The following is a 10556-nucleotide window of genomic DNA, read 5'->3' as shown; positions in this document are numbered from 1 at the left end:
GTTTCTTTTCTGGTCCTGTCTGTTTGGTGTTCTATACGCTTCTTGTATTTGTATGGGCATGTCTTTAAGTTTGGGAAATTTTCTTCCAGGATTCTGTTGAAGATCTGGTCCATGCCATTATCTTGGGATTCTTCTCCTTCCTGTATGCCTGTGATTCGTACGTTTGGTCTTTTTATGGTGCCACACAATTCCTGCATATTTCATTCTTGTGATTTCTTAAATTTTTCATACTCTTTTCTTGAGTGGTGTAGTTCGTCCACTTCATCTTCCAGCCTTGATACTCTGATTTCCATTTCTTTGATCCTATTGGTGAGGCTTTCTCCTCTCATTTCTAATTGGCTTACTGAGTGTTTCATTACCTTCTTCATTTCAGCCTGAGTATTCTTCAATATTTCTACTTCTTTTTTTGAATTCATTCAGAAGTTTATCCCTATCTTCCTTCAGTTCTTTGATTTGTTTGCGTGCTCTTTAAATTCACTGAATTATTTTATCGTGTTTATAATTGTTCTTTTGAGTTCCATGTCTTGCATTATCACTAGGGGGTTCTCATTGTAGTCCTCTAGAGGAGTATTGGTATTTGGTGGGGCTATGTTATTTTGGTTTTTCATGTTATTTTTTTTCTGTGATTTTGACATGTGAATTTCTTTTGTAATTTCTGATTCTTGTGTGAAACTCAGGCCTTCAAGTTTAGATCTACTTCTTTTTGTGAACTCTATGTGCCTTTGTGGTTTACTTTTTGGGCATGAAAAGCTGGTTCATCTAAGCTTCTGGTTCTCTCTTTTGATTTTATATTGGAGTGGCTGGATTGATTTTGTTTTCAGGAATTCCCACAGAGGCCCAATTCAGATGAGGGTCAGATAATTTCAGGCTTTCTCCTAAGTTCTGGATCCCTCCAGGAACGATTTTGGCCTCAGGAATTTGGGGGTTGGACTGGCCTTGGAGCCTGGCCCAGAAAAGATGCTGGTGTAGGGCAGCTGGTGGTTGTCCCACCCAGAGAGATGCAGTGTCCTATAGGGCGGGAAGAGGCCACAAGGACTCCTGGGGACTGCACTGAGGAGCTGGGTTGGTCTGGATGCAAAGGATCAGGAATAAGTAAGGTCAGCACCTGTGTCCCAGAAAGAGGCTGGCAGGTGGTGCAGGCCCAGGGAATCAGAGGCTGGTGAGGGCGGGGCCAGGTCCAGAAGCAGTGATCCTGGGGCCCAGAGAAGGCAGGATGTTGGTCTGGATGAAAAGGATCAGGAAGCAGTATTGGTTCCCCAGGTGTCTGGGGCCCCAAGACAAGGAATGGGGCAGGGCCCAAACTCGGAGGAGAGAAAGGCGGGAGAGAGGCTAGAGTGAATGGGGCTGGGGGAATCCAGGCGTGGAGGGCGCAATGGACTTACCCCAGAGAGAGGCCTGCAGGTAGGAGAGAGGCATGTGGAGGGTGGTGCAGGCCCAGGGAAGCAGCATCCATTTTTCTCTTTAACATCGCTTAATTATTTATAGTATTTTTTCAACTTTTTTCCTGGAGCTAGTGGATCTCTCACATTTACATGACTGATTTCACCAAATCAAGTACACAAAGCATAATTTTACTTTTACTTGTAATAAATAACCAAAAAAGTGCTTAAGAGCCAAGACATATTTTCTCCAGTTCTCCCCCTGCCCCGCCCCCGCCACTGTTAGTAAGTTTTTACCCAGGATCTCAAATTCATCATTCCTAAAATACATCATATATTATCCTACATGTTACTTCATTAAAATTAGGATAGCGATTTGGGGGTCATAAAGATCTGAACCTGAATCCTAGTTCTTTTTGTTTTTTCTTCTTTTTTTGTTTTTTTTGAGACACGGTCTCCCTGTAGCCCCAGCTGGCCTGGACCTCACTATGTAGACCAGGCTGGCCTTGAACTCACAGAGCTCCGCCTAACTCTGCTGAGACTAAAGGCATTCACCATCACGCCTGGCTTGGATCCTAGTTCTAATCACTTACTAGCTCTGTCTCCTAGACAGATGAATTCAACATTTTTGTGTTTGTTTACTAATTTGTAAAACTGAATTTTACAGTGTTTTAACCATTGCAGGGATTAAAGGATATAGCATAGATTGAATCTCTGGTATTTGGGAAATGCTGAATAAATACTATGTTCAATAACAATAAAAGGTTCATAGTAATATTTAAATCTTGATTCATTTTTGTAACTGTAAACATAAAAATATCTTTAATAGGATGCTTTCATTTGATTTCATGCAGTTACTCGGGGTGCTCACTATCGAATCCAGACCCTTGTGCATGGTAGGCAAGTGCCCTACCACTGAGTAATACAGTAACTTAAAATTTATTTATTTTTTTTTACTCTCAAAGACTATTTCAAATATTATATTAATGTGAAACTTTTTTGTTGTCAAAAGAAACTGTAATTTGTTCAGTTTTTGGAATGAAAGTAATGATTTGTAAATATTCAGAACATGTTCTTTTAAGTTTCTAGAATTAAATATTAACCTGAATATTTGCACTTATTTTCCTGCTCTAGAATCTGCTACTTTGTTTTCCTAAATAGGAGAAAAGGTTTATTTGATTTTTAAAAACTCTAAATATTTAGTCTACTTTAATACATTAGTTCTTAAAATTTAGTCTTTTTTTTTTTAATTAAAAAAATTTTTGAGCCAGGGTTTCATGTAGCCTTGGCTTGCCTTGAGCTCAAGATGGCCTTGAACTCCTGATCTTCCTACCATCTGCCACTTCCCAAGGACAAGGCTCATTAGGCATAAGTCACCACGCTCTACTTATGTTTCCAACCTGCTTGGTGGCTTTGAGAAAAAGATAACAGCCACAAAGATTCAGTGTTTGAACATGAAATAAATTACCAGAAGCATTTGATAAAACATAAAGAGGGTTTCTTGCTTTCACATAAAATCAATCTCTTTTAACTATTTTTTTAAATGGCCATTTTAATTTGATTTTGTGAAAATCATTTAAAGGCAAACATTGGTGGTAACTTATTTTTGTTGGTAGAAAGAACAGGGGTTAGAGTCAAACCAGTAAAATCATTTACCACTATTCACTGTATAATTTTTGGCAAGTATTTTAAGAATCTGACTCTTGGTTTCTACATCTGAAAACTAGCTTCCATAACAACTAATATTTATTGAGCATGTGCTCTGTGCCAGGTATTGTGCTAAACACTATAGAAGTTAATTCATGGAGTACCCTTATGAGATAAACATTGTTTATCCACATTTCACAGTTGAGAACTAAGGTGGAGAAAAATAAGATACTTGATCCAGCACATATCCATATTTAGAGAGATGATACATGTGAAACAGCTCAGACTTGGAGTAAGTGTTCAGTAAGTCCTTAGGTACTGTTACTGATGCTGTTATAGAGAACCAAAGTACATTCAGGTCAGTCTTGATTTGTAAATAACATATGAACTTTAGTCTCAAAACTTATTCTAAAATGAAAGTTCAAGATTGTATGCAACCTGAACATGGGGAAGTATGCCTTAGAATTTTCCTTTATGGACTATAATTCTCAATATAATATGTATTTTAGCAAATACCATGAGTTTAATATGTTACTGATTTAAGATGACAAATGTAGATATATTCATAAATAAAAATGTCATTTTCTGAAAAGTAAGCTGGGATTAAAGGCATGCGCCACCATGCCCAGCTGTTTTGTTTTTTAAGATGGGTCTTACTATGAAGGCCTGCCTGGGCTGAAACTTCCTATGTAAACCAGGTTAGCCTCAAATTTGGAGATCTGCCTGCCTCTGCTTCTCACATGCACCATGATGATGAACCAAAAAATTTTATTTAAAGATAGTAAATAGTAGCTATCAGAGGGATGAGAAAAACTAGCTAGAGATGTGTCCTAAAAGCCACATAAAGAATGGTTTTAAGGGGAAGTAAATGATGACTGTATCCAAATGGTGACTAGGCCACTGGATTAGCAGATCAAAGATGTCTTTGGTAATCCTGAAAACACTGTTTGGGTAGAATAACAGAGTAAAATACAGGTAGCAGTGGGTTCAATAAAGAATAGGAAAGGATTAGAGGCAGTAAGTTCAGACATGAATCTTAGTTGTTATTCTCACCTATAATCGAGAATAATGAATTTTTACCCTTAAAATAATCTTTATTAAGAACCTATAGTTAGATATGGCATAGTGGTTCATGCCTGTAGTCCCAGCACTTGGGAGGCAGAGGTAGGCAAATCTCTGTGAGTTCAAGGCCAGCCTGGTCTACATAGTAAGTTCCAGGGCAGCTGGGGCTACAGGGAGACCCTGCTTCAAAAAGACAAAAAAAAATTTTTTTTTCTTAGTAAAAGTGTGTATGTGTATGTATGTCAGTGCATTGCCCACAGAGGCCAAAAACTAACATCCGATCCCTGTAACTGAAGTTGCAGGTGGTTGTGAGGTATCCAGTGGTGCTGGAAACCAAATTGGGGTCCTCTGCAAGAGCAGTATGCAGTCTCCCCAATGTCTTCTGTCCTGCCTCCTTACATTTTTTAAAATTTGGTTTTTTATTTATGCATGTGTATGTGTGCTTCTATGAGTTTATGTGCACCATGTATGTGTGGGCAGGTGCCCAAGGAGGCCAGAAGGCATCAGATCTCCTGGAACTGAAGTTATAGGTTGTTGTGAGCCACCTGATATGAGGGCTGGGCACCAAACCTGGGTCTTCTGCAAGAACATTAAGCACTCCTAATCCCTGAGCCATCTCCCCAGACCCTTATTCTTCATTTTAAAATATGCTTTTGAGGGCTGGAGAGATGGTTTAGAAGTTTAAAGTACATACTGCTCTTGCAGAGGACCTAAGTTTGATTTCTAGCACCTATGTTGAGTGACTCACCATCACCTCTGGCCACCAAGGGCACTTACACACATTAAGAAACAAATCTTTTTTTTAAAATTGCCATTGAAGGGTAATTTGAGGACTTTCGTTCTAAGACTCTTTTGCGTTCTTGATTTTATAAAGGAAAAAAACAATGAAAGAACTTTGGAGAAGACTGACCTCTCAAGAATTTTTATAGGAGGTATTATGAGGCATGAAAGTCCATAAACCAGGTCAAATTCTATTTGCTTAAATAACTCAGTACATAAAATATTTTTCCATTTTATTTTTTACACATTTTAAAAAGATTTATTTTATATGTATGAGTGTATGCCTGCTTTTCTAATTGTATACCATGTTTTTGCAGGTGCCCACAGAGGCTAGAAGAGGGTGTTAGATTCCCTGGAACTAGAGTCAAAGGTGGTTGTGAGCCTGTCGGTTTGGGTGCTGGGAACCTAACTAAGGTCCTCTGGAAGAGTAGTAAGCACTTTTTAACTGCTGAGCTATATTTTACACATTTCTCACAAGCCATACTTCCAGTATGTTTGTAATTTTTCATACCAGCACAAATTCCATTCTCATAAACTCAGGGTAGGTAGAATGTAATAAAGTCTAATTTTAATCCCCTCTTTAGAGTTCATTTTAATAGACAGTCTAGCATGTTTTAAACTCCGATTACCTTAAACCATTCTTTTGAAATAACAAAAAAATAGCATGTATGGTTTTATTCTGATTATAAAAATAATACAATCTATCAATGTTGACATACCAATATACTTTATGTAAATAAGTGTTTTCATTTAGAACAAAATAGCTTCTTTCTTACAAACTTTAATTTTCTGTTTATTTTTTTACAAGTAGTTACTAAAGAGTGAGTAAAAACTGCTGAATGGATAAAATGAGATATTTCTGCTTTCATTTACCTGTGCTAGAATTTTATTCTTTCATATGCTCCTGAGAACAGTTATGGTATGGTTTACTGTGAGCCTTCATCTTTTTGTTAACTGTTATATCCAAGGGCCTAGAACAGAATATAGCTCGTAGTAGGACCCAAATGTTTGTTGAGTAAGAGATCAAAGGATCAATTCTGTTATGGGCATCTTTTATATGTGTTTTACTTTTTTTCTTACTCATCAAATACTGTAAAAGACATTATCCACTGGAGTATCATCCTCTGAATTCATATAATATGCTGTTATTTACAGTTGTACCCATGATTTTGTAAAGATAAGATGGAATGGAGTTGGAAATGAAGAAATGAATGTAGTCCAGACAGAGAGATTAGTGGTTGCCTGGAAGTTGGGTTTGAAGGTGAGAACAAAGACTAAAGAGGCCAGAGGGATCTTTTTGAGGCAAAGGGAATGGTCTGAAGTTAGGTTGTGGTGATTGTGGAACTGATATGTAAATTTGTTTCAAATAATTGAATTGTTAAAATGAATGTGTTCTATGGTATATAAAACCATTTATAGTAGGGTGACTATGCATATCTCAGTAAAATTGTTGAAACAAATAAAATCAAAATTAGGTTAAAATATTTTGTTTTTTTGCTGATTTGAAAGCAAGAATAAGAAATTATTTTATTTTTTATTGGAATATAGCTTACTGCTCTAGACAAATGGCTAGTTAGTTCTAACCAGTTCTTCTTTAAACAAAGTATTTCAAAGCAAAATAATGGTAATTTTACACTGTAATTATGTATGTACTTTTGTGATATCAGCTTGGAGCTTATGAGATTTTTTTTTAATAGTTTATTATTTTTATTTTATGTGCATGAGTGTTATGCCTGCATGTAGGTAAGTGCATCCGTGTAGTGCAGTGTCCATGGAGACAGAAGAGGCTGTTGGATCCCCTGGAACTGGAGTTACAGACAGTTGTTACCTGCCATGTTGGTGCTGGGATTCGAACCTGGGTCTTCTGCAAGAACAGTCAGTGTTCTTAACCACTGAGCCATCTCTCCAGCCCCAATAAGACTCTTAATATAAAACATCTTGTTTGCTCTTATTTCTCTACTCTTTTTGACAATTTGGGTTATTTCTAAAGCCAGAAAGTATACCAGATATAAAGTATTCCACACCGCTGATAGTTTTTGCTGGGTTACAAGGTAAGGGTTACAGGACTGGAAAGATGGCTCAGTGGTTAAGAGCACTGGCTGCTCTTGCAGAGGACCCGGGTTTGGTTCCCAGCACCCACATGGCAACTAGCAACCTGACTCCAGTTCCAGGGATCCAACACCTTCTTCTGACCTCTGCAGGCATTGCACAACATAGGTGCACTTACATACATGCAGGCAGCGCATTCATACACATAAAAGGAAAATAACAAAATGAAAAAAAAAAAGTTAGAGTTACAAATAAGAGTGTACTAGTTTATTTCTCATTTTATTTTTAAAAGGTTGGTTTAACTTATTGAGATAGCTTTGTTTTCATTTTTAGATTTTAGCTAATCTACAAAAACATAATAAATTACATATTTGGGGGTATTGTGTAATGCTTAAATCAGGTAAAAAAAATATCTCCTTGGACATTTATCATTTCTTTATGGTAAAAATATTCAGAATTCTTTCTTCTAGTATTTTGAATTATATAATTGATCTCATAGATGTTCATTCAAATGCTGATTACCTGAAGCTGAAGAGAGTAAGAATTTAAAGTTACTTATTGGGAGAAAACCTTTCCCATGAAACTGGAACTATTCAGATTTTTGTACATTTTAAAGATATACTGGATGAGCCCCTTCTAAGTGAGCAGAGCACCTTTAAAACTTTGAGTATGGGCCGGGCATGGTGGCGCACGCCTTTAATCCCAGCACTCAGGAGGCAGAGGTAGGCGGATCTCTGTGAGTTCAAGGCCAGCCTGGTCTCCATAGTGAATCCAGGACAGCTGGGGCTACAGGGAGATCCTGTCTCAAAAAGACAAAAAAAAAAAAAGAACTTTGCTTATGGCCTAAAATGTTTATAAAGGGTCTCATAAGTATAATAAGGACTCATAGTTTAAAAGTAGATTGAAAAAATTTTAGATCAATTAGCTTTCCTCTTACATCATGTTTGGCAAGGACATATGGACTCTAGGGACATTGTTGAAATTAAAAGCCACCTGGGGGCTAGAGAGATGGCTCAGTGGTTAAGAACACTGGCTGTTCTTGCAGACCCGGGTTCAAATCCCAGCACCCACATGGCAGCTAGCAACTGCCCGTAACTCCAGTTCTAGGGGATCCGACAGCCTCTTCTGTACTTCGTGGGCATTGCACGACATGGGTGCACTTACCTACATGCAGGCAATACACACATAAAATAAAAATAACAAAATATTTTTTAAAAAGCCACTTGGAATTTAAGAGTTAATAAAATGGCTTGATTTCTCTTTAGTTTCAGTATCATTGACTTCTTTTGACAGCTTGAACCTAGGTGAAGATGACGGTGGTAGTCATTGTTACTGTTATAATTTACATATATAGCATTTGCTGTATCCCAGACACTATTATAAAGGCTTTTCTGAGCCAGGTGCAGGGATGAGGCATCCAAAGCTAGCCTCGCTACATGAGACTCTGTCTCAAAGAGCTCTTAAACTATACCCACAATAAATAAGAAAGAAGTCTTTATTTTCTTTTTATTTATTTATTTATTCACTTAATTTTGAGACAAGGGTCAATAGCCCAGGGTACCCTGGAACTCACTGTGAAGCAAAGGTTGACCTTAAAGTTGAGATAATTCCCTTCCTTAGTTTCTGAAGTGTTAGGGTTATAAGTCACCACACCTGGCAAAGGTTTTTCTTATATTAACTCATTTATTCTTACAATAGCTGTATGAAACAGACTTAATATTATTCTTATTTAACAAATAGGAAAATAAAATAATATGAAAGTTAATAATTTATACAAGGTCATACAGCTAGGCAGATTAAGACAGACAGTAACTTAGAATCACTTGGATAATCATAGCACTGGTTTATCTTTTCTTTGTTTCAAAAGACAATTCTTCATACTGAAAAGGTTAAAAAGTATTTAGTTTACAAAAGGAATTAATACTTTTCTATTAGAAGGGGAAAATCCTGTATTTTCATTCTGTTTCTAACGTTTGTTTAGTGCTACCTCCATAGTGTTTAGTGTTTGGCATAGTCTGATTAACTGTTGTAGTTGCTTAAATGAGAAATTTGCCCCATAAGCTCAGGTATTTGTCCCCAGGGGGTGATGCTGTTTGGGGAGGTTTAGGAGATGTGGCCTTGCTGGAGGAAGTATATCACTGGGGGGTGGAATTTGAGAATTCATAGCCTTACCCCACTTTTTTAGTTCATTCTCTCAGTGTTTGCAGTTGAAGATGTAATCTCTTAGCTGCTGCTTCTTGCTGCCATGCCTCCCTGCCATGGTGGGTTCTTATCCCTTTGGAACTGTAAGCCCAAGTAAACTCTTCCTTAAGTTGCCTTGGTCATGGTGTTTTATCACAGCAACAGGAAAGTAACTAATGCAGAAATTGGTACTAGAAGTGGGGTGTTGCTCTTAAGAATGTGACCATGTTGTCTTTTGTAGGAACAAGAAAGACTTAGGATCTTTAGAATCCATAATGGGTAAGGAAGGCATGGCAGCAGATGGCTGGAACAAGAAACTGAGAGATAACATCTTCAACCACAAACACGAAGCAGAGAGAGCAAACTAGAAGTAGGGAAATGCTGTGAACTCTCTGTCCCTAGTGACGTGCTTCCTCCAGCAAGGTTGCACCTCCTGAAGATCCCATGACCTCCCCAAAAAGGGCTACTACCTGGGGAAGAAGTGTTGAAATACCTGAGCCTATGTGGGGATATTCTCATTCAAGCCACCATAACTACTGAGTTTCATAGAGCACTGTGCTGATCGTTCATTATTATTTAAATTTGGCCACAAATCTTTATATGCCTGATAGTTTCTTTGTTGTCTGTCTAAATTTGTTGAACCTTACCACAGGAAATCTTCAAGTTTTGTCGATAGCTTAAAAGATATGGAGTGTTAAATGCACTTCACATTTCTATCTACCTTTTGAGCACTATGCGTTAGTGTAACACAAATTGTGAACTATAAATTCATATGCACAGAGGCATAATACCTGTGGTCCCAGAACTTGGGAGGTAGAGGCAGAAGGATCAGGAGTTCAAGGCCAACCCTGGCTACCTTTCCAGTTTGAGGCCAATCTGGGCTACATAAGACCTTGTCTCAATAAGCTAAAACAAAACAACAAAAAAAGAATGTTTGTGATTATTGATTAGTTGATGGCGTAAGTATTACATTAGCCAAAATATTGTAACAAATTGATTTTGACTAAATTAAGTTAATGGTTTAGAGAACCCAGGCTCAGTTCCCAGCACTCAAGTGTGGTGGCTAACAACTGTCTGAAACTCCAGTTCCAGGCAATCCAATTCCTTCTTCTAGCCTTTTTGGGCATTGCATGTATGGGTGCACTTATGTACATTCATGCAAGCAGTCATACACATAAAACTTAAAAAATAATTAAAAAAAAAAGTTATAAACCTTTGAACGGCCTAGTAAACTGATATAGGTAAGTTTGGGGGAGAAAATCCAAGTTGATATTCTCTTAATCATTAGTTTCCATGGATCATTTAATTAATTCATTAATTTATTTTTAGGATTTTGGCTCCCAACAGTAATTACCAGGATGTTGAAACTCTCTATAACTTCCTAATCAAGTATGAGGTATGAGGCATATTTATCTATTATTCATATAATATTTATATATCATTTGAATATAAATAGGA

General features: G+C 37.4%; 1 protein-coding gene across 8 annotated transcripts in view; it reads left to right on the top strand.

Moving 5' to 3' along the window:
• Positions 1–10556, top strand: part of Swt1 (SWT1 RNA endoribonuclease homolog) — a 117110-nt gene that overhangs the window by 95374 nt on the left and 11180 nt on the right. For 7 of the 8 annotated variants that reach the window (XM_029559226.1, XM_008824277.3, XM_029559228.1 and 4 more), the window contains one exon: positions 10428–10494. The exons of the other annotated variant lie outside the window; for it this stretch is intronic. In XM_029559226.1, the coding sequence (XP_029415086.1) occupies positions 10428–10494 (67 nt within the window). The remainder of the gene's footprint in view (positions 1–10427; positions 10495–10556) is intronic. 8 annotated transcript variants of the gene reach the window in all.

Source organism: Nannospalax galili, unplaced genomic scaffold, assembly GCF_000622305.1.
Source record: "Nannospalax galili isolate Female #2095 unplaced genomic scaffold, S.galili_v1.0 scaffold227, whole genome shotgun sequence".
Classification (NCBI taxonomy): domain Eukaryota; kingdom Metazoa; phylum Chordata; class Mammalia; order Rodentia; family Spalacidae; genus Nannospalax; species Nannospalax galili.
This window is presented reverse-complemented; position numbering and strand designations above follow the sequence as displayed.